The 23,386-nt window shown below is 43.3% G+C and overlaps 1 protein-coding gene across 2 annotated transcripts; it reads left to right on the top strand.

Annotated features, from left to right (window-relative positions):
• The first annotated feature begins 263 nt into the window (after positions 1-263).
• LOC121586142 (R-spondin-3-like) lies at positions 264-18,785 on the top strand. 2 transcript variants are annotated; one of them, XM_041902649.2, is made up of 6 exons: positions 264-709; positions 11,271-11,462; positions 11,863-12,006; positions 12,293-12,439; positions 12,746-12,931; positions 17,714-18,785. In XM_041902649.2, exons 1-6 carry the CDS (start codon positions 616-618, stop codon positions 17,941-17,943), a joined length of 993 nt encoding a protein of 330 aa, XP_041758583.1. In that variant the 5' UTR covers positions 264-615; the 3' UTR covers positions 17,944-18,785. The 2 variants fall into 2 exon arrangements, with proteins under 2 accessions (XP_041758583.1, XP_041758577.1); XM_041902643.2 differs by having other exon boundaries at positions 12,284-12,439.
• The last annotated feature ends 4,601 nt before the right edge of the window (positions 18,786-23,386 follow it).

Raw genomic sequence — 23,386 nt, 5'->3', positions numbered from 1 at the left:
AACTGTCGACCAACGAGAGGTGCGCGACAATCAAGAGAACCAACACATTCTCACCATCGAAACTTGGTACTTTATTGCAGTTCGGAGGTGCTGCGCTGCCAGACGCGCGCGGCTTCCAGTTTTGGTCTACTCGGTTAGATGATGGGGATGACGCGACGACCTCCTACACGCAGGGCACAATAAAGTAGCCCTCACACCTGGACGTGCGGCGAACTTCGAGAGAGTATCAGTGGAGCATACAGGAAGAGGACAACTGGAAACTGTATCAATATGCCAGCCTCGAATATATGATCTACGCTTTCTTACTTTGAGTATCTTATTTGTCCCGCGGTGGATGATAATCTAACGGTTTGGTTGTGGGAATATGCTCACTACGGATACCTGTTTTGGTCTCGCTTTGTGGCACACATAAGGATTCTATCCAGGATGTTACTGTCTAAACGGCCCAGGTGTCATTGGGCCATCGTAAATCACACATCACACTCTGCGCAGAGCAGGGGATTCTGCTCTTTCTAGGAATAAGACAACACATTCCCTCTCAAAAAGTGGAATCAAAGCTGCACTTTGCTGGAGGACATTGACATTGGCTATACAAGTCATCATCTCCGGGTTACTATGCAATTACAATTGATCTCCTTTGTTTTGATCTTGCACTGCATGGAATACACTGATTGTCAGCAGCACCCCTCCAGGCACCGGCAACATAAACGTGAGTAAAGTAAGCCCGCGCATGCAGTGAGGTGCTCGTGCGCACACATGCACCTGGTCTCTGTTCCATTCAACACTACTGGAGTTTTGTAGTGCCTATCATACAATTTGACATAAGTCTTTTCATGTAGATATATAAATAACAGAACAATATGGGCACTGTATCATCGTTAACCGATATGATTTGAACTACACATACTTTGACAATGAATTTACAATGAAAGATCATAGTATGGCTTTAGGAAATATGACTAATTGGGGTGGAATGCTTTTTAGTTGAGTTGGAGATGTAATAACATAATCCTGTGGTTCAATCTCTATTACGAAATATGAAACTTCACATATATTAATTTGGCAAAACAATGTTGATAGGGTGGGTAGCCTATAATTTATATGATACCGTTTTTTAAAGTACAGCCCGCATTTAGTTATAATCGAGGACAACTCAATCAATCTAAAAATGTGTTGTTATCAAATCAATATGTAATTTAAATTCATAAACTTGTATTTTAATCACAAGGCAAGACTGAGTGCCTCTGTGGAACTCACTATAATGTGTCTACGAAAGCAATAGGCACACTTTAGTCTCTGCAGCGGCCAATTTTACGCACATTTCGTCCTCAACCACACCGCAGTCAATCATTGGACTGAATGGGGGTTCAATATTACAGGACCCTCGGGGGTGTCATTTTTTACTGATAAAATTCAACCAGTCACTGTTCCCTGACAATTTCCTTGAAGTGTATTCCACAAAGCTCCATCAGCAGTGCAAGCGCTGCATCCCCTAGTTCCCATCGCTCTCTAGCGGCCAGTGGCAGAGGATTTTTTACGCGGCATGTCTGCCGACAAAGTATGTTATAGCTTTCTGATCTGAATTATTCATTACATACAAAGTTCGTCTGAAGTGTATTATATTTGCATTTCACTGATGTTATGGAATGTCTGTAGTGCTTGTGCTCCTTGACAAACTCCGTGCAACACTGAGTGGAAGCTTAGAGCATGTGGCAGCGCGTGGCAGCGCGTGCCATCCAACCGCTGTTAGAGGATGCTGATTCAGTTATCTTCTTGATTGTAATAAATGTAGAATATAAGATTGTGCATCTAATATGAAAATACATGAAAGCCTGTCCATTTTCATCTTCAAAGGGCGTTCTGTGTAGAATTGCCAAAGCTGTGACATCTTTTTTTGCTTACCATAACTGTGACTTTGTGGTGATAATATTTTGTGGTGTTTAAAAAATGGAAGAGGGAACTCATATGTTCATATTTAGTAGGCAATTCAGAATACAACAATTTTTCTGTTAGAATTTCAGAGGGGTTAGTATTTTGCATAAAATTATTTACAGTATTTCGAAGCTCTGATGCAAAACTATCATCATATCCAGGGGCGGTGTGTTCAATAGGGCGATATGGGCGACGCACTGCCAAACGGGAAAAGGAAGGGATTTTTTTTTCTAATCAATTATATCAGCGTCGACAGTAGTGATCAGTGTTGTAATCTAGACGTCTGATCTGCCACAGTGCCACTAAATGTCCAATCAGGCTAAAGTCGTGCTTCAAATGCCCCCTTTTGGGGCGATTTCAGCCAGGCTGAAAATCGCCCAGGAAATCTGTCATAGACTCCCATGTAAAATCTATTTTTTTCAAATATCAGAGCTTTCAATACAATCTCTATGGGTTTCTGAGGGCTTGCACCTACGCGCTTTCGCCATACGTAACATATAACCATGAACGTAATAAGAAAAGAGCGGTAGCCTCATCAATCAATTCACGCATACTATCAAGATGGCTATAAGCGACAGTCAACTCGATTGTCTCTTGAAATAAGTTACTTTTTGTCGGCGAACAAATGAAGATAAATTGGCACTCGAAACAATTAGGACCTCCCAGACCAAAATTTAATAACTCAACAGGTTTCGACTAAAGGGGGAAGTCCTACACCCGAGGATTTTCCAAAAATTGGTACTTAACGAAAAACCTGGCTAGCAGGCTGCGATGTAGCTAATGCAGTCTTCTCCTACCCCCTGCTTACTCTTTTCACCCTGGAAGGCGGCACGGCAGACAAGCACCGCATGGACAGCGACTGTGTTAACGGGACATGCACCATCTTTCAGGAAAGATTAAGAAACATGAGCTGTCAAAGACCCACATGGATAGCTGTTTGAGATTTGTTTGGGGAGGAGTGAACATTCCCACTCAACTGGATGAGGGATACGGGCTAGCTGTCCGCCCCCACAACGATGAGGTTAGTGTTGATAATCACAAGCTTACTGGAGAACTGAAACTGACAAGGCTGGAGCAAGATAGGACCCTTTTGTCCATTGTTATTGGATAGAAACAGAACTTATAACCAGCTCCTGACCTAAATAGATCTTAGCACAACATTTTACTCAACATATCATATTCCATATTCACTATAACAAATATATTTACTACGACATTAGCAAGAACCGCCACATCCTCAGCCGGCTAATCCAGTGTGAAGGTTTTCGGAGTGTTTGAGTTAGCTTGCGAGGCAAAGATGAAACTGAGGGCTCCACCAACCCTGGTAAGCCAACACTTTTGAGATCAGTCAATAAATGCTTCTGGTATTGACTTATATGCTGCCCCTGTCTTCATGTTGTTGCTGGACATATCTTTTTTTAAATGTGTGTAGGTCACCTAAATCATCAGAAAAATTGCCCCCCCTGAGAATTTTTTCAGGAGCCGCCACTGATCATATCCAAAACACAACAAAGAAGATCACAGTAAATCAGTAGACACTTTACTTTTTGTTTTTGCTTCCTAGATGTTCAGAGTATCAGCAGCATTGACCATGGCAGGGTTCTCCAACCCTGGTCCTGTGTGTTAGTGCTGGGCTGGAACAAAAGCCAGCACTTCCAGTAGTTCTCCAGGACAAGAGTTGGAGAACTCTGTATGAAGGTATCCGTTCAGCATCTTTCTTTAACCCTAATAGGTGTCATGTTCTGTGTCAAGTAACTCCACAGGTCTCACCCTGTATCTCATCAGTAGTATCGTTGAGCTTGCTTTATTATTCTCTCTATGCACTATATTGCAGTTCCAGATGTGCTTCCAGATGTGCTCTTCTGTCTTAGTAGAATGGTTGAGTATGGCATGCCGCACCTGTATGCCAAGTAGATTGTTATCTGGAAAGGTAGGCTAGTAACCAACAGTAGTGGTGTTTTGGGGTGCGTCCCATACACATTGCCTGGAGAAGAGTTTAACGTCTTAAGAACCACTTCTTCAACATGATATATCATCTTCTTATCTAAACCGCACATGCCTACGTAGAAATTGTGGGTCCACAGTTTTTTTGGGTGCGTTCCAGATAGACAAACTGTGAGCCTCCCCTCGTGCATCGCAGCCTACTCAGCTGGTGCTAATTGAAGGAGGCCGACCTGACATATGACAACTGTGATAGTCAGACAGAGAGAGCAGGGTGAATGAGCTCTCAGTCAGGGACCTGACCAGGCAGTCAACTGGCCAAAAACTGTTCACTTCCTTCTGCCCTTGATGCATCTACAAATTAGAGATATGAATGCCTGAGAGCAAACAAGATAGCAGAATGATTTCTAGAATAGAGGCCAGAATTATTTCTATGTGTTCTAGAATATAGATGCCAGAATGATTTCTGTGTGCGCTAGAATAGAGGCCAGAATGATTTCTAGGTGTTCTAGAATAGAGGCCAGAATGATTTCTAGCGGGTCTAGACATGTTTAAAATAGTCTCTAGGTGTGAATAACAGATTGGATTCCTAATAAAGGGAAAGAAGGATAGATAATGAAATTAAAGGAGGGAGGATATATGCTGAGGTTAAACACCACAGCGTTTGATGAAGAAATAATCTTGGAAAGGCAAACTTTTTGTTTAGGTCTGTGCTCTATGACTTGCATGTTTGTCTTCATCATTCTGCTGTTAACCGTTTTGTTTATATCTACACATGATGTTCAAAATAATCATGGTTGTTTTCATCTTGTGGTCAATGATTTTAACTTTACAAGTGGTTCAAGCAGTTCAGGCAATTGAAACCTTACAGTACAGACCTCACAGTACAGACCTCACAGTACAGACCTCATGCAGGAACATTTGTGTTGTGGGTATTCAAGCCGCCCAATTGATGTTGGGGCAATTCCATGGTAACAGAATTACGCTGAGACTCAGATTTTTCACTTTAAAATGTATACCAAAGAAAAACCATTGATTTCAAAGTTTAACAAACCATATCCACAAGGACTGCTTTTAACAATTTCCACTGACAATGTTACAAAAACCAATTTCCAGGAAGAACTGTGAAGATGCTAACTTTAGATTTTACTGTAATTCTGTTACCAAACTTAGCATCTGCACAGTTTTTCCAGTAAATGTTTTTTTAATTTCCTATGTAAATTGTTCAAAGAAGTCATTATGCATAGAGTTGTATGGTTTTTGTTTGGCATACATTTTAAAGTGAAAATTCGGAGTCTTAGCCTAATTCTGTTACCATGGGATTGCCCTGTTGTGTCAGTGCGAGCTAGGCAAGTGCAGGCAAAATTCCTCTGTGTTAAAGGTTCAGTGAATTAGGGGGCCTTGGCAGGAACACATGTGGGCAAATGGACAGCAGTTGTAAAGATTGCTAAGATATGTCAAACACAATCTCCGTGATCTATTGCAATCTGGCAGCTAACCCTGAAGTGAAGGAGGGAAAAAAGGCCAACAACTCACCCAAGGCATGATATGCCAGAGAACTAGGAGGAAAAAACACCTACTGTACACACTGATATGCTCCTTCTGTAGCTCTGCAGTGGTAAATACTGAGACTAGCTCTTACCATGTGTCGCAATCCCAGAAGTTGCTCCTGAGATGTTCCCCCTAAGAACTGATATAGGATCTGCGTACCTGTAAGGGTTGGTGTGAGGTGTGACCCAGGTGCGGTACAGGTTAGACAGTAGGCGGAGATGGTGAAACAAGGAACTCTATTGATGGTCCCGAAGCCAGGATACAAAATAACGGACGAACACTAAAAAGAAAGGCAGAGCAAATAAGACACCAAAAAACAGGCAGACAACCAAAAATACAAAATACTAACTATGACTGAAATAATAAAGAAACAGGAGAACACTTCTCCACGTACCTGTCCATACATCCCGGTGATCAGACACTGATTAGTACTGCTTGGCATAGTGAAACTAGCAGAGAAAAACTGAGCAACGGAAGTGAGGGCATAAATACACAGGTGAATCAGATAGTCACAGGTGACACCAATAGGAAGATGATTAGTCTCGACTGTGAGTGAGGAGGTGCCTAAGGTTGTTGGAGGATGACACCTAGTGGGTCGCTCCGGAACTGCGACCCACTCCTGTAACACGTACCTTCCCCAAACCCTAACCTTAACCATCAAGGGAGATAATTCCAAACTGACCATATAACAGTGTCTAGCTCTAGCAGTAGCAATCCAATCTGTACTAAATGAGCTCAAAATATCTGACTCAGTCAGGTACTCCCTGTCATTGCATCAGGTAACATGCATGCCATTCTCTGGCCTTTAACCCAGCTCTCGAGGAACACGTGCCCCATTCCTACTATACACCTGTCACCTGCAAGACTACTATTTAGAGCAGGGCTGACCAATCTGGGGCCCACAGCATTTATTATAAAAAAATTGGAAGTCATTCGGGGTCTCAACTTACTGTTGAGAGATACAGTGAGGGGGAAAAAGTATTTGATCCCATGCTGATTTTGTACATTTGCCCACTGACAAATAAATAATTAGTCTATAATTTTAATGGTATGTTTATTTGAACAGTGAGAGACAGAATAACAACAAAAAAATCCAGAAAAACACATGTCAAAAATGTTATAAATTAATTTTCATTTTAATGAGGGAAATAAGTATTTGACCCCCTCTCAATCAGAAAAATGTCTGGCTCCCAGGTGTATTTTATACAGGTAACGAAGCTGAGATTAGAGCACACTCTTAAAGGGGAGTGCTCCTAATCTCAGCTTGTTACCTGTATAAAAGACACCTGTCCACAGAAGCAATCAATCAATCAGATTCCAAACTCTCCACCATGGCCAAGACCAAAGAGCTCTCCAAGGATGTCAGGGACAAGATTGTAGACCTACACAAGGCTGGAATGAGAAGGTAAGCATTGTATGATTTTTTATGAATTTATTTGCAAATTATGGTGGAAAATAAGTATTTGGTCAATAACAAAAGTTTCTCAATACTTTTATATACCCGTTGTTGGCAATGACACAGGTCAAACGTTTTCTGTAAGTCTTCACAAGGTTTTCACACACTGTTGCTGGTATTTTGGCCCATTCCTCCATGCAGATCTCCTCTAGAGCAGTGATGTTTTGGGGCTGTCGCTGGGCAACACGGACTTTCAACTCCCCTCCAAAGATTTTCTATGGGGTTGAGATCTGGAGACTGGCTAGGCCACTCCAGGACCGAAAATGCTTCTTACGAAGCCACTCCTTCGTTGCCCGGGCGGTGTGTTTGGGATCATTGTCATGCTGAAAGACCCAGCCACGTTTCATCTTCAATGCCCTTGCTGATGGAAGGAGGTTTTCACTCAATCCTCACGATACATGGCCCCATTCATTCTTTCCTTTACACGGATCAGTCGTCCTGGTCCCTTTGCAGAAAAACAGCCCCAAAGCATGATGTTTCCACCCCCATGCTTCACAGTAGGTATGGTGTTCTTTGGATGCAACTCAGCATTCTTTGTCCTCCAAACACGACGAGTTGAGTTTTTACCAAAAAGTTCTATTTTGGTTTCATCTGACCATATGACATTCTCCCAATCCTCTTCTGGATCATCCAAATGCACTCTAGCAAACTTCAGACGGGCCTGGACATGTACTGGCTTAAGCAGGGAGACACGTCTGGCACTGCAGGATTTGAGTCCCTGGCGGCGTAGTGTGTTACTGATGGTAGGCTTTGTTACTTTGGTCCCAGCTCTCTGCAGGTCATTCACTAGGTCCCCCCGTGTGGTTCTGGGATTTTTGCTCACCGTTCTTGTGATCATTTTGACCCCACGGGGTGAGATCTTGCGTGGAGCCCCAGATCGAGGGAGATTATCAGTGGTCTTGTATGTCTTCCATTTCCTAATAATTGCTCCCCACAGTTGATTTCTTCAAACCAAGCTGCTTACCTATTGCAGATTCAGTCTTCCAAGCCTGGTGCAGGTCTACAATTTTGTTTCTGGTGTCCTTTGACAGCTCTTTGGTCTTGGCCATAGTGGAGTTTGGAGTGTGACTGTTCGAGGTTGTGGACAGGTGTCTTTTATACTGATAACAAGTTCAAACAGGTGCCATTAATACAGGTAACGAGTGGAGGACAGAGGAGCCTCTTAAAGAAGAAGTTACAGGTCTGTGAGAGCCAGAAATCTTGCTTGTTTGTAGGTGACCAAATACTTATTTTCCACCATAATTTGCAAATAAATTCATAAAAAATCCTACAATGTGATTTTCTGGATTTTTTTTCCTCAATTTGTCTGTCATAGTTGACGTGTACCTATGATGAAAATTACAGGCCTCTCTCATCTTATTAAGTGGGAGAACATGCACAATTGGTGGCTGACTAAATACTTTTTTCCCCCACTGTAATATGAACATGGCATAAGTCATATCAAAACGTGTAGAACTGCAAGGAATTATCATTCAAAGTGCCACATTCTCTCCATCCCAAAATTCGTAGAATCGCATTCAATTCGTTTTAAAACTGCAACATTTCCTCTCTGCCCCATGGAAACATTTGTAGAATTGCCGAAAATCTGCTTTAAAACTGCAACATTTTCTCCACCCCCCCTTGGCAAAATGCCATTAACTTTAAAGCTGCAAATATTTCTCTCCGCCGCCAAGAGGGGGGCCACTAAAATGTTTTGCCTGCGAGGTGGGGGACTTATGGACCCCAAAACCCTGCACACATTAAAGTTATTAGCCTTATGAACATAGAAACTTGGTTGCAGTTTCTATGCTACAATGGTAAAAAATGTAATACATCTGGTATTACTGCCCACTGGGCACAGAAGTCATTTCAACATCTAGTTTTGATTTACATTTGGTTGAGTTGTCAGCTAACGTGAATTCAACAACAACCAAAAATCACCACATAATTGGATTTCGGTAAAAATGTGTGTAAAATAAAGTCAAAATTCACTTGTGTTCATTTGTATTTGTATTTGTATTTATTAGGGATCCCCATTAGCTGCTGCCAAGGCAGCAGCTACTCTTCCTGGGGTCCAAACATATTAAAGCACCTACATTACATATAAAACAAAATGTAAAACAGTACTTCATCTAACATTATTATACCACTACATATCTACAATACAAAATGTTTAATACCACCATACAACAATATCACAATGTAGGCGTATGCATGTGTCTGTACCTTTGTGTGTGTCTCTTCACAGTCCCCGTTGTTCCATAAGGTGTATTTTTACCTGTTTTTTAAATCTGATTCTACTGCTTGCATCAGTTACCTGATGTGGAATAGAGTTCCATGTAGTCATGGCTCTATGTAGTACTGTGCGCCTCCCATAGTCTGTTCTGGACTTGGGGACTGTGAAGAGACCTCTGGTGGCATGTCTTGATGACGTTTTGCAATCAGTTTTCCAATTAATTCAACGTTATCACATTACATTTTTTTGTTGTTGAAATGACGTGGTAACAATGTTGATTCAACCAGTTTTTACCCAGTTGGGGTAATCAGAATGTGTGTGAAGTTATATGGCTATGATTTGATTAATGTTTGAAGTGACATTTTATAATTACCTTCAAACGCTATTGTTTCACGACCCTGAAAAGCTATTGTTTACCTTTAATTTTTTAAAATAAATAATGTCTATTTGTTTGGCCCGCGGCCCACCACTCAGATTATATTTTGTCCCACCAACCCCAAAAGTTTGAGCACCCCTGGTTTAAAGTAACCCAGAGCCACCCACTAGTACCCTTTTCACATCGTGCCAACCCAAACCATAATGTGCTGGCTCATATATGATCTTTTCACATGGCCTTTCCTGCATGGTTCCAGCAACTATGGTACAGTAGATGCATAATCAGGCACAAAACAGCTAAATTCAGCTTGGCTCAGTAATGTGAAATGGATATAGGTTTCCTTAGTCAGGTACTCACTTACAGCTCATGCTGGTAGTCCTAGTATGTACCCAACCTCTTCTCCTCTCAACCAGTCTGTCTTCATCTCCTCCGTCCTCTGAGGTCAAGCTCTGTAATTCAACAAGAGTTGAGAGTTAAGCCATTTGACATGCTGCCCTACAAGTCAGTCACACATGGCTTAAATCAGCAGCAGCAGTCAGGACGCATGAGGTTTCACTTGTGCCCAGTCCAAGATGACAGTTTATGGTAATGGGCGCTGCTCAGTTCCCCATTTGTCTGTAGACTTCTCACATACTGTGATGACACTGTCCCTCATTCAAAGACACTGACCTACCCTGGGCATTTTATAGCCTCCTTATAGCAGAGGCTGGACAAACGTATGCAGGACTTTAACCTGGAGACCAACATTTTGGAAAAGTCTGAATGATAACACTTTCCTGTAAACATTTTGCTTACATAAAACGTTAATAATTTCGACCTGAGCAGGGGCCAACCTCCACACCAACCAACAGAGAAATTGGATGTTATTCACATTCTGGCAGGGCTTTTTTCTGAGCCTATGGAAATATCTCTGACACAAGGCTTGCTATCTGAGTAGGATGTATAGGCCTACAGCCAGGCGGTTTTGCAATCCCTTTCTAATCCTACCATCAGTCATAATGAAAGCTCAGCCTTTCCCTGTTTCTAACACAGTCGACCCTGTGAACCACGTGGGTCAACAGATAGGCCTATCTTCAACACGAAGCATAATTAAGATGAATTTGAGACATGTTGCAAATTTGTCAGTGCCAGTGCCGCTTACTCATCTTACTCATTTGGCTGTGTTCGTATTGTCATGGCCAGACAGTCAGCTGGAGGTCTCTTTGAATATTGATAATGTTGCCAAATTGTTTTGTCCTTTTAGTCATAGTACAATGAAGAAACTGTCCTCCTTCTGCGGAGAGAGTGAGAATAAGAAGTGCGCAGCTTCTGGCATTGCGTGCAAACCTTGGTATGCTTGACGTCTCATTTGATTATTTTTCCCGCCAAGAGAGTGCACAGGCCTGCTTGTTGCCTGTAATGTTTATTATTGAGTTGTTCTATGATCACTGTTCCCAGAAAAATTTTAACATCTTGTCACCATCCAAATGCTTTGTTGGCTATTTGGTATCCTCATTTGGTAGTTGGATAGAAGTCATTATTTTAATAATTCTACACAACTTCATGCACACAATTTAGAAGACTACAAAGAGTTAATATAGTCTGAAGAGCTATATTTGTTTAAATGTAAGCAGTAGTCCCTCAGAGAGAGAGAGAGAGAGAGAGAGACCAAAAAAGGTAGAAAACAACTGTGCTAACTGATTGTATGGTTGTGTCTCAAATGGCAACCTATTCCCTATATAGTGCACTACTTTTGCAGTGCACTATAAAGTCAATGTTGTGCTACTGTGCCACATCATCTCCCTCCGTCTTACCTGCAGAGATCCCAGGGGTGAGCTCAGGGTGCCAGGGAGGCTGTCTGACCTGCTCTGATTACAATGGCTGCCTGTCCTGTAAGCCCCGCCTCTTTATCTTCCTGGAGAGAAATGGGATGAGGCAGATCGGGGTGTGTCTGCCCTCCTGCCCCAGCGGCTTCTACGGCACCCGCTCGCCAGACAGAAACACATGCACAAGTAAGTTGCATGGCTATCACCAAAGATGTTTATAGCCTACCTTTACTTTTACACTAAGGGCCGGTTTACATAGACAGATTAAGCCTAGTCCTAGACTAAAAAGCTATTTCAACTGAGAATCTCCATTGAACATACTTTTTAGTTCGGGACTAGGCTTAATCTGTGTCCGGGAAACCAACCCATTTTAGTGTATGTATTAAGTCTTTTTGGTATCACTGCATGCCAGTCACTCCAAATACATTATTTTGTACACTAAAATCTCATAAAGAGATGTGCATCTATGTGCAGCCAATTTTCCTGTTTTAGAGTGTTGCTCATTCTGACACACTGCATGTTCAACAAATCACTTCTAGAGCAACATAAACGTGCAGGCTGTTGGCTCACTGACCGTGTGTTTCAGAGTGCAGGCCGGAGTGTGATTCTTGCTTCAATAAGAACTTTTGCACGCGGTGCCGAGCAGGTTACTATCTCCACCTGGGCAAGTGTCAGGAGAGCTGCCCAGAGGGCCTGGTCTGCAGCGACACACAAAGGGAATGTGTTCCCAGTGAGTAGAATATTAAACTATTACATTATTATCAAGTCCTGATGGTGTTGGTGTTAGACACGTTACAAAGAGGGGCATAGTGTAGTGTATTAGTGTTACATATTTGTTTCTATGTCTCAATCACACAATGTAAAATGCGGAGTTAAAATAGCATATCGTATTGCATTTGGTTTTCTTAGAATGGAAGAATGCAGTTACATTTAATTGTAAGGAATTTGTTGTGTGTGTGTTGATGTGATTTGACTCCAGTGCAGGTGTAATATTTATGTATGTGCTGGTCTTTCAGAGTGTCCTGCGGAGTGTGATGCCTGTCTGATCAATGACACGTGTACGAGGTGCAGACCAGGCCTGTACCTGCTGCTGGGGAAGTGTCACCACGTCTGTCCAGAAGAGTTTGAACCAAACGACAAACTCATGGAGTGTTCTCTTCAAGGTGAGCTCCAGAACAAGGAGGAGAGAGTGTTTATCAGTGGAGGCTGGTAGGGAAATCTGAGGATGGGCTCATTTGGCTGAAATGAAAAGGTATGGAATACATCAAACACATGGTGTGTTTAGTATCCAGCCATAACAGTAAGCCTAACCTCTGATTTAAAGTTGCACTAGCCTCCACTGGTGTTTACATAAAATGTTTGCTTTACAGTGTCTTTGCCCATCTATACGTGAATTTTGGTTGTGAATATCTTTTGCCTCTTGTAACACACAGCATGTGTCTTCCCCTCTTTCTTAATCATTTGTGCAGTGCACTGCGAGGTGGGTGAGTGGGGCGAGTGGAGCCCCTGCTCCCGGTCAGGGAAAACCTGTGGATTTAAATGGGGTGAGGAGACGAGGACCCGGGAAGTTGTCCAATTCCCTTCCGCCTACGGAAAACCCTGTCCCCCCATCTCAGAAAATAAAGAGTGTGTCCTCAAGAGGAGGCGATGTCCAGGTAAATACAATATTCCTATCAGTAGTAGGACAGCTCACTATCTCCATTGTGAGTACAGTTGTAGGCTAGAGTTCCAGAACCAACTTTGTCTCTAGACTATAATCTGAAATTACTGGTCAGTCATCTGCCACTCCTCTCCCCTCCTTAAGGGACCTGAATTGTTTACTTTAAGGATATGCATTGTGGTTAGTGGATAATGGTGAAACGCCTGTGTGTTGTCGCTCCAACGCAACAGATTATTAAAATATGTCAAAACGCTAGATTTTTCCTCGTAAATATTGATCTGATGATTTCTAATGAATGAGCAAAAATATGTTTTAAACTGAAGCAAAACAGAAACAGAGTGTTTGTAAGAAGGGGGGAGGGGGGGGGGGTTGTGTGTGTGGTTTGCCCTCAGCCCCCCAGGCCCTCAGCTCCCCAGGCCCTCAGCCCCCCAGGCCCTCAGCTCCCTTAGGCCTCCAGGCAGCCTTACTTACAGCACAAACACAACCCCTCAGTAGTGATTCAGCAGAAAACTTTACTGTGAAGCAGAAACACACAGACTCCTCAAACATCCTCCCTTGGGGAGCCATGAGGCGACGGGGGGAATCAGAATTAGTTTAGACTAATAACAGCAGCTGCCAACACACACATGCACACCAACTTGTCCCTTTAAAAACCATAGGCGGTCATTTGTAAAGAGTCAACTGGTTGGGTTGAATTTAGGCTGTGAAATGTGGCCTCTGCTCCTCCCTCTGTCTGTTGTCTTTCTCTCTATCTCCCCCTTTTTCTCTCCCCTGCTGTTACTCTCTCTTGCACACCCCAAGAAAATACACCACCCCTCCTTCCTCCTGAATGGGGCTCCTGTTCCCCTGTCCTGTGCTGGGGTGGGGGGCTTAGTTTGGAGTTGGTGCTGTGTTGATCCGCCTGGCGGGCCGGAGCGGGGTGGAGGCAGGCCAGAGCTGTGGGTGGGTGGGTGTTACACACTGCAGGCCGAGGCCCGGTTATCACACACACACACACACACACACACACGGTTATCGACCTTGCCCCTGCGTGTGATTACCCAGCTGCTTCCCCCGGGTCGGCCGGCCGGCTCCTGGAACATCCAGTGAACAGGGCTAATTATCTGCTCTGGCGCGTCCCCTCCGCTCCGTGTTTACGTTCCGCATACGCCACGGGGTCAGTGGTCCGACCTCCGCCAGCTCGCACTAATCCCCACCAGCCCCTCAGACACTGATACATCCTCCTCCCTCTATGCCTTCACCCCTCCATCGCTCCCCAAGGGCCTCCGTCCATCCCCAGACCATACCAGGTTTATTTGTTATTTCTCCATCCAAGTTTTGTCTTTCTCTAGAAAGCTCTCTCACTCTTCCCCGCTCCCTCCAGCTCTCCCTAATGTCTGTTGTTTTCTAACTTCTTCTCTTTTGGCTCTCTCCATTCTGTCTTTTCTGTTTTTAAGCAGAACATTGTAACCTCCCTGTCACCCCCAGTCTTCCCCCTCCTTATGAATCAGAGAGCAGAAATTCTCAATCTGAATCAAGGGGGTTTTACGCTCCTTATCATCAAAAATGACAACAGGAGCTGGTTCAATACATAGAGAAATATGGAATGTCACTGAATGAATCACGGGGCAAGAACCCTCAATCTTCCTCTTTAACACAACTCTAATTTGGTCGTTCCATCTCTAGTAAGCTCTGTTGAGCTACAGTAGCCAGAGGTGTCATGTAATTTCAGTGTACAGTGTCCTCCTCCCCCTCCTTCAACATGCTTGGTGGTCGTAAATATTTACATACGTGTCATCGCCCGCTGCCTGCCTGCTGTCTCCTTTGTGTTAACAACGTCGGCTAATTTGTCCTCCAAACCACCATTCCCCTATCTATCTAACCCAGCTATATTGAAGCCCCCTCCCGCTACCCAGTGAGGGGGAGCGGGCCAGGATCCCGTAGCCTTCAAAGCACCGGGCATTTCTCCTGTGGGACAGCTCAGAGCCTTTAATCCCAGCCTGGCTCCCGCCAAAAGCCTCCTGGACGACAGTGCGCCTGCCATGGAGGATGTTGCCCCCTCTGCGTCATTAGACTAATTATGCTCCTGCACATCCCCTCTCTGACAGCGGACCAAACTGTTTCCCCGCACACACACAGGCACCCTAACACACACACACACCCAGTCTGCACTCCAGTGAAGAGTGCTGAGCACTGAGCAGCATGATGTCTAGTACTTTATGCAACCAATGCACTGTAGGGTTATCAGTGTAAATGCACTGCATAGGAGTGTGTGTTCGAGGGTGATCCCCAGCGACAATTTCAGCTGTTTTCTTACACTCAACTCTCTCTCTATATTTTTCTTTCTCTGTCTATCTCTCCCCAACTCTATGTTAAAATTGTAAATAATCAATACCAGATGACAGTTCAATGAAAGTATCAATTCAGCAGAGATATCTAGCTAGGGCTAAGCAACGTGAAAGCCAAGCACTTGAATAATCTCTTGTGAAGTTGCAACACTTTTGAAAGCTGTCCTTAGTTACAGTACTCTTCTAATCCAGTTCTGTTGATATTACTTTTACAGTCATTTTTCACAGTCCTATTTTACAGTTCATATAAACCACATGCCTGAACCTGATCATACTTTATGTGGACACACATCTCATCAAAATGTTAGTTTTACAATAGCCGCACCCCCATACACACACACACACACAAACCATCCAAAAAAACACTTCCAGTCATCCACTGCAGTGTAGCGGTGATGACCATGCTGGTAAGAATGTGCTAAATCTCTGTTGAGAGTGTTTTAATTAAAGTGTCTCCTTCGGGTCGACTGCATCACTGGACAGTTTATAGAATTCAGACACAGTTCCAACAGACAAAAGCGCTCTCTGATAAACATACCCTGTAATCACCTCAACACGAGCCCAGATAAAGTTGTGCCTTGGTTTTTAGGAAACCCAGAGATTATGACTAAGCCGCTGATCTTTAAATGGTTATGACAAACAAAACAATGTGTGTAGAGGGGACTTCCTGTGTTGAAAGAGCCAGAGGTGGGGTGGGATGGGGGGGTGGAGTCAGATTCAGAATGCTGCTCATCTCTTTCTCTCTCTCTCATTCTCTCTATCATTCTCTCTCTGTGTGTCTCTCTCTATCTCCCTGTCTCTCTCAGTGTGTCTCTCTATCTCTCTCTCTGTCTCTCTCAGTGTGTCTCTCTCTATCTATCTGTGTGTCTCTCTCTATCTCCCTGTCTCTCTGTGTGTCTATCTCCCTGTCTCTCTCTGTGTCTCTCTCTATCTCCCTGTCTCTCTCTGTCTCTCTCTATCTCCCTGTCTCTCTCTCTCTCTGTGTCTCTCTCTATCTCCCCGTCTCTCTCTGTGTATCTCTCTCTCTCTCACCCTGTCTCTCTCTGTGTCTGTCTCTCTCTATCTCCCTGTCTCTCTCTGTCTCTCTCTATCTCCCTGTCTCTCTCTGTGTCTCTATCACTCTCTCGCTCTGTCACTCTCTTGCGCTCTCTCTGTGTCTCTGTTCCAGTTTCTCTTTCTCTCACTCACTTTCACTATCTAGTTATCTCTCGCTCTCTCTTGCTCTCACTTTCTCTCTATCCCTCTCTACACCACCACACATTGTTTGGACCCTACACTCCTGCTGCAAGAGCAACCCACCAACCCCCTTTCAATAACGCCTCTTTCACACTGCACTATACACACACACCCTACAATCTGCCTGGCCTTGTGGGATGTATGGGGGCCTCTCCTCCTCTCCTGCCCAGAGCTCAGATAGTTCAGATACAGATTACGGCTGGGGAGCGTTAGCACTAGCGCCAGCGCCAGTTTTGTCTCACCTTTGAGGCTGGTGGGCTTTCATTATTCCTGCAGACCAGAGCCAGGGAAGACTAAACAGAGTTGGATGGTAGGGCCCTATATCGCACTTGCTGGACCCCAGGAATGTGTGGGTCAGCGTTGGGCTGGAACGTGCTGTGAACCCTTCTCTGCCTGGTCTGGACGGAGCGGAGCTCAGAGCATGGCTGGGCTGATTAATGGACACAGGCTGAAGGGGGACCAGGGGGAGAGAGGGGCTCCGTGCCTACCTCAGCAGTTTCGCAATCATGCTGCTTACACATGGACAGCACAACACGAAGAGGGCCAGTTTCAGTCTCTCTCTCTCTCTCTCTCTCTCTCTCTCTCTCTCTCTCTCTCTCTCTCTCTCTCTCTCTCTCTCTCTCTCTCTCTCTCTCTCTCTCTCTCTCTCTCTCTCTCTCTCTCTCTCTCTCTCTCTCTCTCTCTCTCTCATTAATGATGTGGAGCTTTTTCAGCTTTCAGTGGTAAACTCTACAACATTCCATGAAATTGATTTGTTTATGAGATGGCGCAAGAGCAGATACACTGAAGTTTATTTAAAGGCTTTCTATTTTTGACAAAGCCTATCAGTGGAGAATTGCAACAGCTGAAATAAGCCTTGCTCACAGGGTGTGGCCACTGTCTGTGATGCAAGGCTGACCTCTAGTGGTAAATAGGGAGAACACGTTTGTACTATGCCATATTACAGAGTTACTCCCCGGACAGACAGCAGGTACCTGACTAAGACTAGTGCACACTGATAAATTGTCACACCTATTCTCTCTTCATGTTCATCTTATTCTGTATATCTTCATCTGAAAGTGCAGCTCCTGCCATGACCCTCAACCAGCTCTGTGTAAAGTCATGTAGATCATTTGAAAATATCAGAGTTTAATCTACAACAGAAATCATTATAAAGAGAGATTGAGCTGTTGACTAACAACAATTTTCTGTAATGTGTTTTTTTCCATCTCTAGGGCAAGGCAAGGGGAGGAAGGGTGAGCGGCGGGGCGAGCGGAGAAATCGGGACAACCACCGGGACAAGGACAACCAGGGGGAAGGCCGGCGGGAGAGGAAGAAGGACAGGGAGAGGGGGGAGGCAGGTGACCGGGACTCTGAGAACAGGAACAAGACAGAGCAAAGACGCCAGAGAGGCCAAAACAGAGACCCTGTTGTCTCACCTGAGGGAGGAGGTCCTGCACAGTAACGGAGCCAGGAGGAGCCCTCTCACTCCACCCCCTCTTTGTCCCCCTCGCCCCCTCAACTCCTTGCTGAAGGGGTGCTGCTGCTACCTGTATTATTTAAATATATACTGTATATGCACAAGAGAGATGGGGTCACTCGATCGGGCCACTACAGACTCTAAGGGCTTCTCCCCTACATACCTACCTATCTGCCCCCCTCCACCACACACCACTGAGAGGCCGCCTCCCCCTTCCTGTCCTGTCCTCTAGTTTCACCAGACCAGAGAGACCCAAGACTGCTGTTGATTGGACGGGAATGTACAAAACTGCTCTTGTGATTGGATGGGACTTCACAGAGAGGAGAGGAGTGAGACATTCAAATGTGACAGTATGGGGATGATGATGTGTTTGTCATTGGGAGTCGGGACAATGTAAATGCTTGTTGAATCGGTTATTTAAAAGGGTCCCGCCCAGTTAAAAACAAACTTTGCGTCTTGGTTTGAATGTAGGTTTATTTTGTGACATTATGTAGAATTGTTGTTGTTGTTTAAATGTCTTTATGTTTTTGTTGTTTTTTGTGAGTAAATTATCATGGGATATCACTAACAGAAAGACAGACAGTCAGATGTGGTTACTGCATGCAGATGTATAGTAAACATATGGCAAACCGACTGAATTGATTTTGTGACAGAATGAGGACGGACCCCAGTGTTTTCCTCCCAACTTATTATTGGTCATGTTTGTTCAGAAGTGTCCTGGACAAAGTGCTAGTTTGCCTATCTGTGTAAGCAGGATCTGTGCTTTCACTAAAGCCACCTGAGCAGAAATCAAAAGCATCTGTGTGTCAAATAAACTATAATGGGTTTGTACTTGTCTTTGTTTTTCATTTGTTATCTTTGGGCAATTCTATTCCAGAAAAGATGCCAGAAAATATTTTTGGTATCTCAGATTGTTCTGGCAATTCTCACATAAAACTTCATTCGGAGGAAGGATGTTTGATATGCTTTTTAAATTTGTATCACAAACCATTTGGGGGAAAATCATGATAAAATTGTCAAATTTAGGCCCTTTGCTGAATGTGCAATCCCAAAGGAGGGCTGTGATTGGTTAATGACCTATAATGTCCATTTCTATGTATAAAATAGGTAATATATTCAAAAGTAACAGAGCAAAAGTACCCACTCTGAAAAGTTGATGTACTTGTAGAGGATACTGTTTAAAACAATGTCTAAAAATGAACAAAATCAAAAAGGGTACTTTTGAGATATTAATATAAATGTTGTTTTTTCAACGACAACAAAAATGTATTTCAGAATCAAGACATACTCCATATTTTAGAGGACACTACAAGGAGTATAATGACACCATGATGTTGTCTTTATCATGTACCATTCATGGATCATAGGGTCCTACAGGAGACATGTATAGGTCTAAAAGGGCCTAATTGGCCACTTTCATCATGATTTTCCCCAAAAAATTGTTTGTGATACAAATCTAAAAAGCATATCAAACATCCTTCCTCCCATATGAAAAATATTTTCGAGACACGCTGGCATGGAATCGCCCCTTTATTATTTGTCAACTCCATCAATAAACACTCTCCTGGGACCTGCCATTCTAATTTCAGTGGAAATGAGATCGCAAGGTGAGAGGATGTGTGTGAAAACAGCTAGGTGCAACTTTGCAAAACTGCTCACAGTAAGTGTATCTTTTATATTGTGGGGATCTATTTTCTTATAACTGGATGTGATGCCTAGCTTAGAAAGAATGCATTAATGATTAAACATAATAGGTTTGTACTGTACTGATATAAATTGTTTCACATAACAAGCTGTGATTCATGTGAGGAACGTTAGGAGGTAGGATGAGATAAGAACTTGTGTCTCACATACACGAACACTGCCTCTTTGTTGAACCGTCCAAGGACGTAGGTACAAAGAGTACAGTTAGGGTGGGAAAGTACAGGGGAACTGTGTCTATGCTGACTCTGGACCAGCTGCAGATAACAACTTATGCCTGGCAACAGTGTGCAACAGTGAAGCGCCAAGGGGCTGGGACCAGCCTGTGCGCCAATGATAGGCTGAGTAAGTCTAAACCACGCTCAGTCTCTACTCTGATTGGCCAGCAGGGAGCGGGAACTATCTCTGTCAGAGTATTTGAAGAAGAACTTAGAACAATGGATCAGTTCTCTGAGTGCCCTGCGTGGTATTTCAGTGGACCCGTATATACGAACATCATATTTACCATTGAAGGGTTTTGCATTAATTAAAATACTAGTCTATTTTAGAAGACGTGTATTGACCTCTTTTGTTCCTAATACCAGATTTGAATTGACGCAACTTAACAATTGGTGACCCCGACGTGATCTGGTAGAAGGGACTTCAGTGGGTATTGTCCGGCCCATTGGACATCTCTGTCATTGAACGGTGTGTTTCACAAAGAGTCCGGACTACTAAAAACAGGTAAGCAGACACCTACTGTTATATAACTAAAGTTCTGCACATTGGCTTTATCCAAATTAATTTTGTGAAACACCTGTCTGATGTAAGTGAACTAAATTATGAATGTGAATTATTGGGTTAAAAGTGTTGCGCTACTGGCAAGGATCGTATCTACGAGAGTACGGCTAGGATCAGAGGGACACTTTAAAGTACACTATAGTGTTGCGCTTCGGCAGGGAGCTGTACTTGGGGGTACCGCCCAGATCGAAGGAGCACTTTAAAGTATAGGGTGTCGTATGAATGAGAGTGTGAATGATCCCAGTGTAATAAAAGAGTGTTTGCAGATGAAATAAAAGAGTGAATGCGGGTTACTAAAATTAATAAACCTGTATACCTTGATAGAAAACTAATTAGGAATTAAAGACGTCTGTGGCTGTCCAAACTGTATAATTTGTGAATAACTGTTGGGTTTGTGGCTGCTTAAACCGTATAACCCGTTAATAACAATTGGGAACATAAAGGTAAAATAATGAATAACTAGTATGACTAAACTGAAACGTTTGAACTGATATAATTGAACTGTAACGTTTGATGTTTGACATAGCATAATACTGGTTTTAAATAATTATTTATGAAAGTAACATTTATGAAATATTTAGAATAATGGTAATGTTTAGTATACTATGGGATGGAACAGTTCGTTGAATAATTTCAATTGCCTCTGAACTCTGTTTTAACCTTCTGGTGTTAATTAATCATCCACACTAGTAAATTCTAAAGGCATGAGAGGAGGACTTTAAGATAGTTTATTTTACTAAGTTGAGGGTAATTTATAATACTGTGAAAAGTGTGAAGAAGATTATAATTTGGTAATAATATATATGATTTGAACCATAAAATAACAGAAGAGAGAGAGAGCTTTCCCTGAATGAGGGATACCTGTTGCTAGTCAATTGTACTAATCTTGGATTACTTTTACGGGATATAAGTAAATTGAGGTATTATCAAATGTTGTCATTTAAATTTCATTTTTAGTATGCTTTAATAAACAACAAGTTGGTATTTGAAACTAAATTAATGCAATGAGCTGCAGTAATCAGAGGAAGGCACAATCTAATGCGAAACAGTTATTACCTAGATCATTTATTTAGTAATGAGATCAGGAAGATAGGAGCAATAAAGAAGCAAGGGACAGTCTAAAAAGTAGGTGGTAATATTGACACATGGGCAAAACATGTGTCAAAAGGGGGATGGTAGGAGATGATAAGGAGATGGTAGGATTAAATAATAAATATATACGAAGGAGAGGACAAAATACTTTTAAAAAAAATAATAATTGAGAGCTGAACATATGTGAAGGTAATTTATTAACCACACCCATATGTCAGAGGTTTTGTGCCCCACAGGTGAACTAAAGGAGAAGGTGACCCACTCTATCTAACCAGGTGACTGGTGAGCATCCAGTCCCTAAAGAAGAAAAACTGGAAGCAGGCCTGTTGGGAAGGGCCCTATCAGGTTATATTGGTCACTGCCTTTGCCATTAGAATAGCTGAGAGATCCACCTGGGTGCATGTCACACACTGCAAAAAGGTAAACCCAGCTACACCTGATGAACAAACACAGAGTTAGGAGAAAGAACCGATCACCACTAGTGCTCGGGGGTTGGCTCCTTAACGAAGATTCCCTTACCCTGTCTGATCATCCCCGTGTGAGTTCGATAGAAGGTAAAGCAATGGGTTGGCCTCTGGCGTCTGACATGTTCTCAGGGCAAGGGTGGGGATTCACAGGTCTCCTGACGGTAGGTAGCTGTCTGATTGTGGGGGCCATATTCCTAACACACTCAAACCCTCCTGATCCGCCAGAAGTAGTAGTTAACCTAACACAAGTTGATAAAATAATACCTGAGCACAGTCTACGAAGGCATAGGAGACAGCTAGACGTAGGGAAAGGGGGAAGTACTAGGGACTTTAGGAAGGACATCACCTTTTGAGGTCTTTGCGGACCAGTTGGGGACTACTGGCTGGTAGTATCGTAAAGGATGGGAGATATATATGTATGTCACCATGTACATCCTGGGACTATGTAGTTGCTCATACCAAGCGGGGGGGGGGATATGTCAATCTCCATACACAGTTTAAGGACAGGTGTAGTATTGTGAAAGTAGGGAATTACCAGAAATGGCAGTGCGACCCATATAAGGGTAGGTACTGTCTGAAAGTCTGAATTACGCTAAAACAGGTTACAGACCTGACAAGTGAGATATCCTCTTCAACTGGGGAACCCTATAGAATAAACCTCTCTGAGGGAGGTAGTGAGACCGGGGCTGTGGTGAAGATAGTGCAAACTATAGACCTGAAGGAAGTAGTACAGGTGGAGACGGGATATAGAGATCCTAACCTGTGGTTGGAATGGATTCAGTATACGGCAAGAACTATGTCTAAAGAGGACTGTTATGCCTGTGGGACAGCCAAACCAAGGTTAACAACTACTCCGTTCCCCTTGACAGGCTTTAACTCTCCGTCAGGTTTATCCTCCATGATTAAATTGTTCAAGCCACCTGGGAATGTGGGTGAAGGAGTCTTGTAGTAACTTGCACTATCTGTATCCCCCGATAAAGTCACCCCGACCTAGGTTGCCTCCGCTTGAAGTCTCAGGGGATTCTATTATTGTTTTTCTAGGACTAATAAGATAGGATACAGGGTAGGCATATTAGCTCCTGCTCCCACACAGAGAATGTCACAACTAAAGAGACCATGATTAATCTCTCCTCTTTGTTGCAGCTAGAGGATTTTAGGAACCAAAACCAGGCCCGTGCTGACATCTGATGGTTGTGTGGTGATAACAGATTGTGAACTCACCCTACATACGCAAACAATCAAACGTGCCAGAGATTGGTGAGTTGTCACATAGAAAGTGGGACCTCCTCCCGGGATCCTTTGATGAAAGGATATACACTGCTCCAAAAATAAAGGGAACACTTAAACAACACATCCTAGATCTGAATGAATGAAATAATCTTATTAAA

This window comes from Coregonus clupeaformis, unplaced genomic scaffold (assembly GCF_020615455.1).
Source record: "Coregonus clupeaformis isolate EN_2021a unplaced genomic scaffold, ASM2061545v1 scaf0845, whole genome shotgun sequence".
NCBI lineage: Eukaryota > Metazoa > Chordata > Actinopteri > Salmoniformes > Salmonidae > Coregonus > Coregonus clupeaformis.
This window is presented reverse-complemented; position numbering and strand designations above follow the sequence as displayed.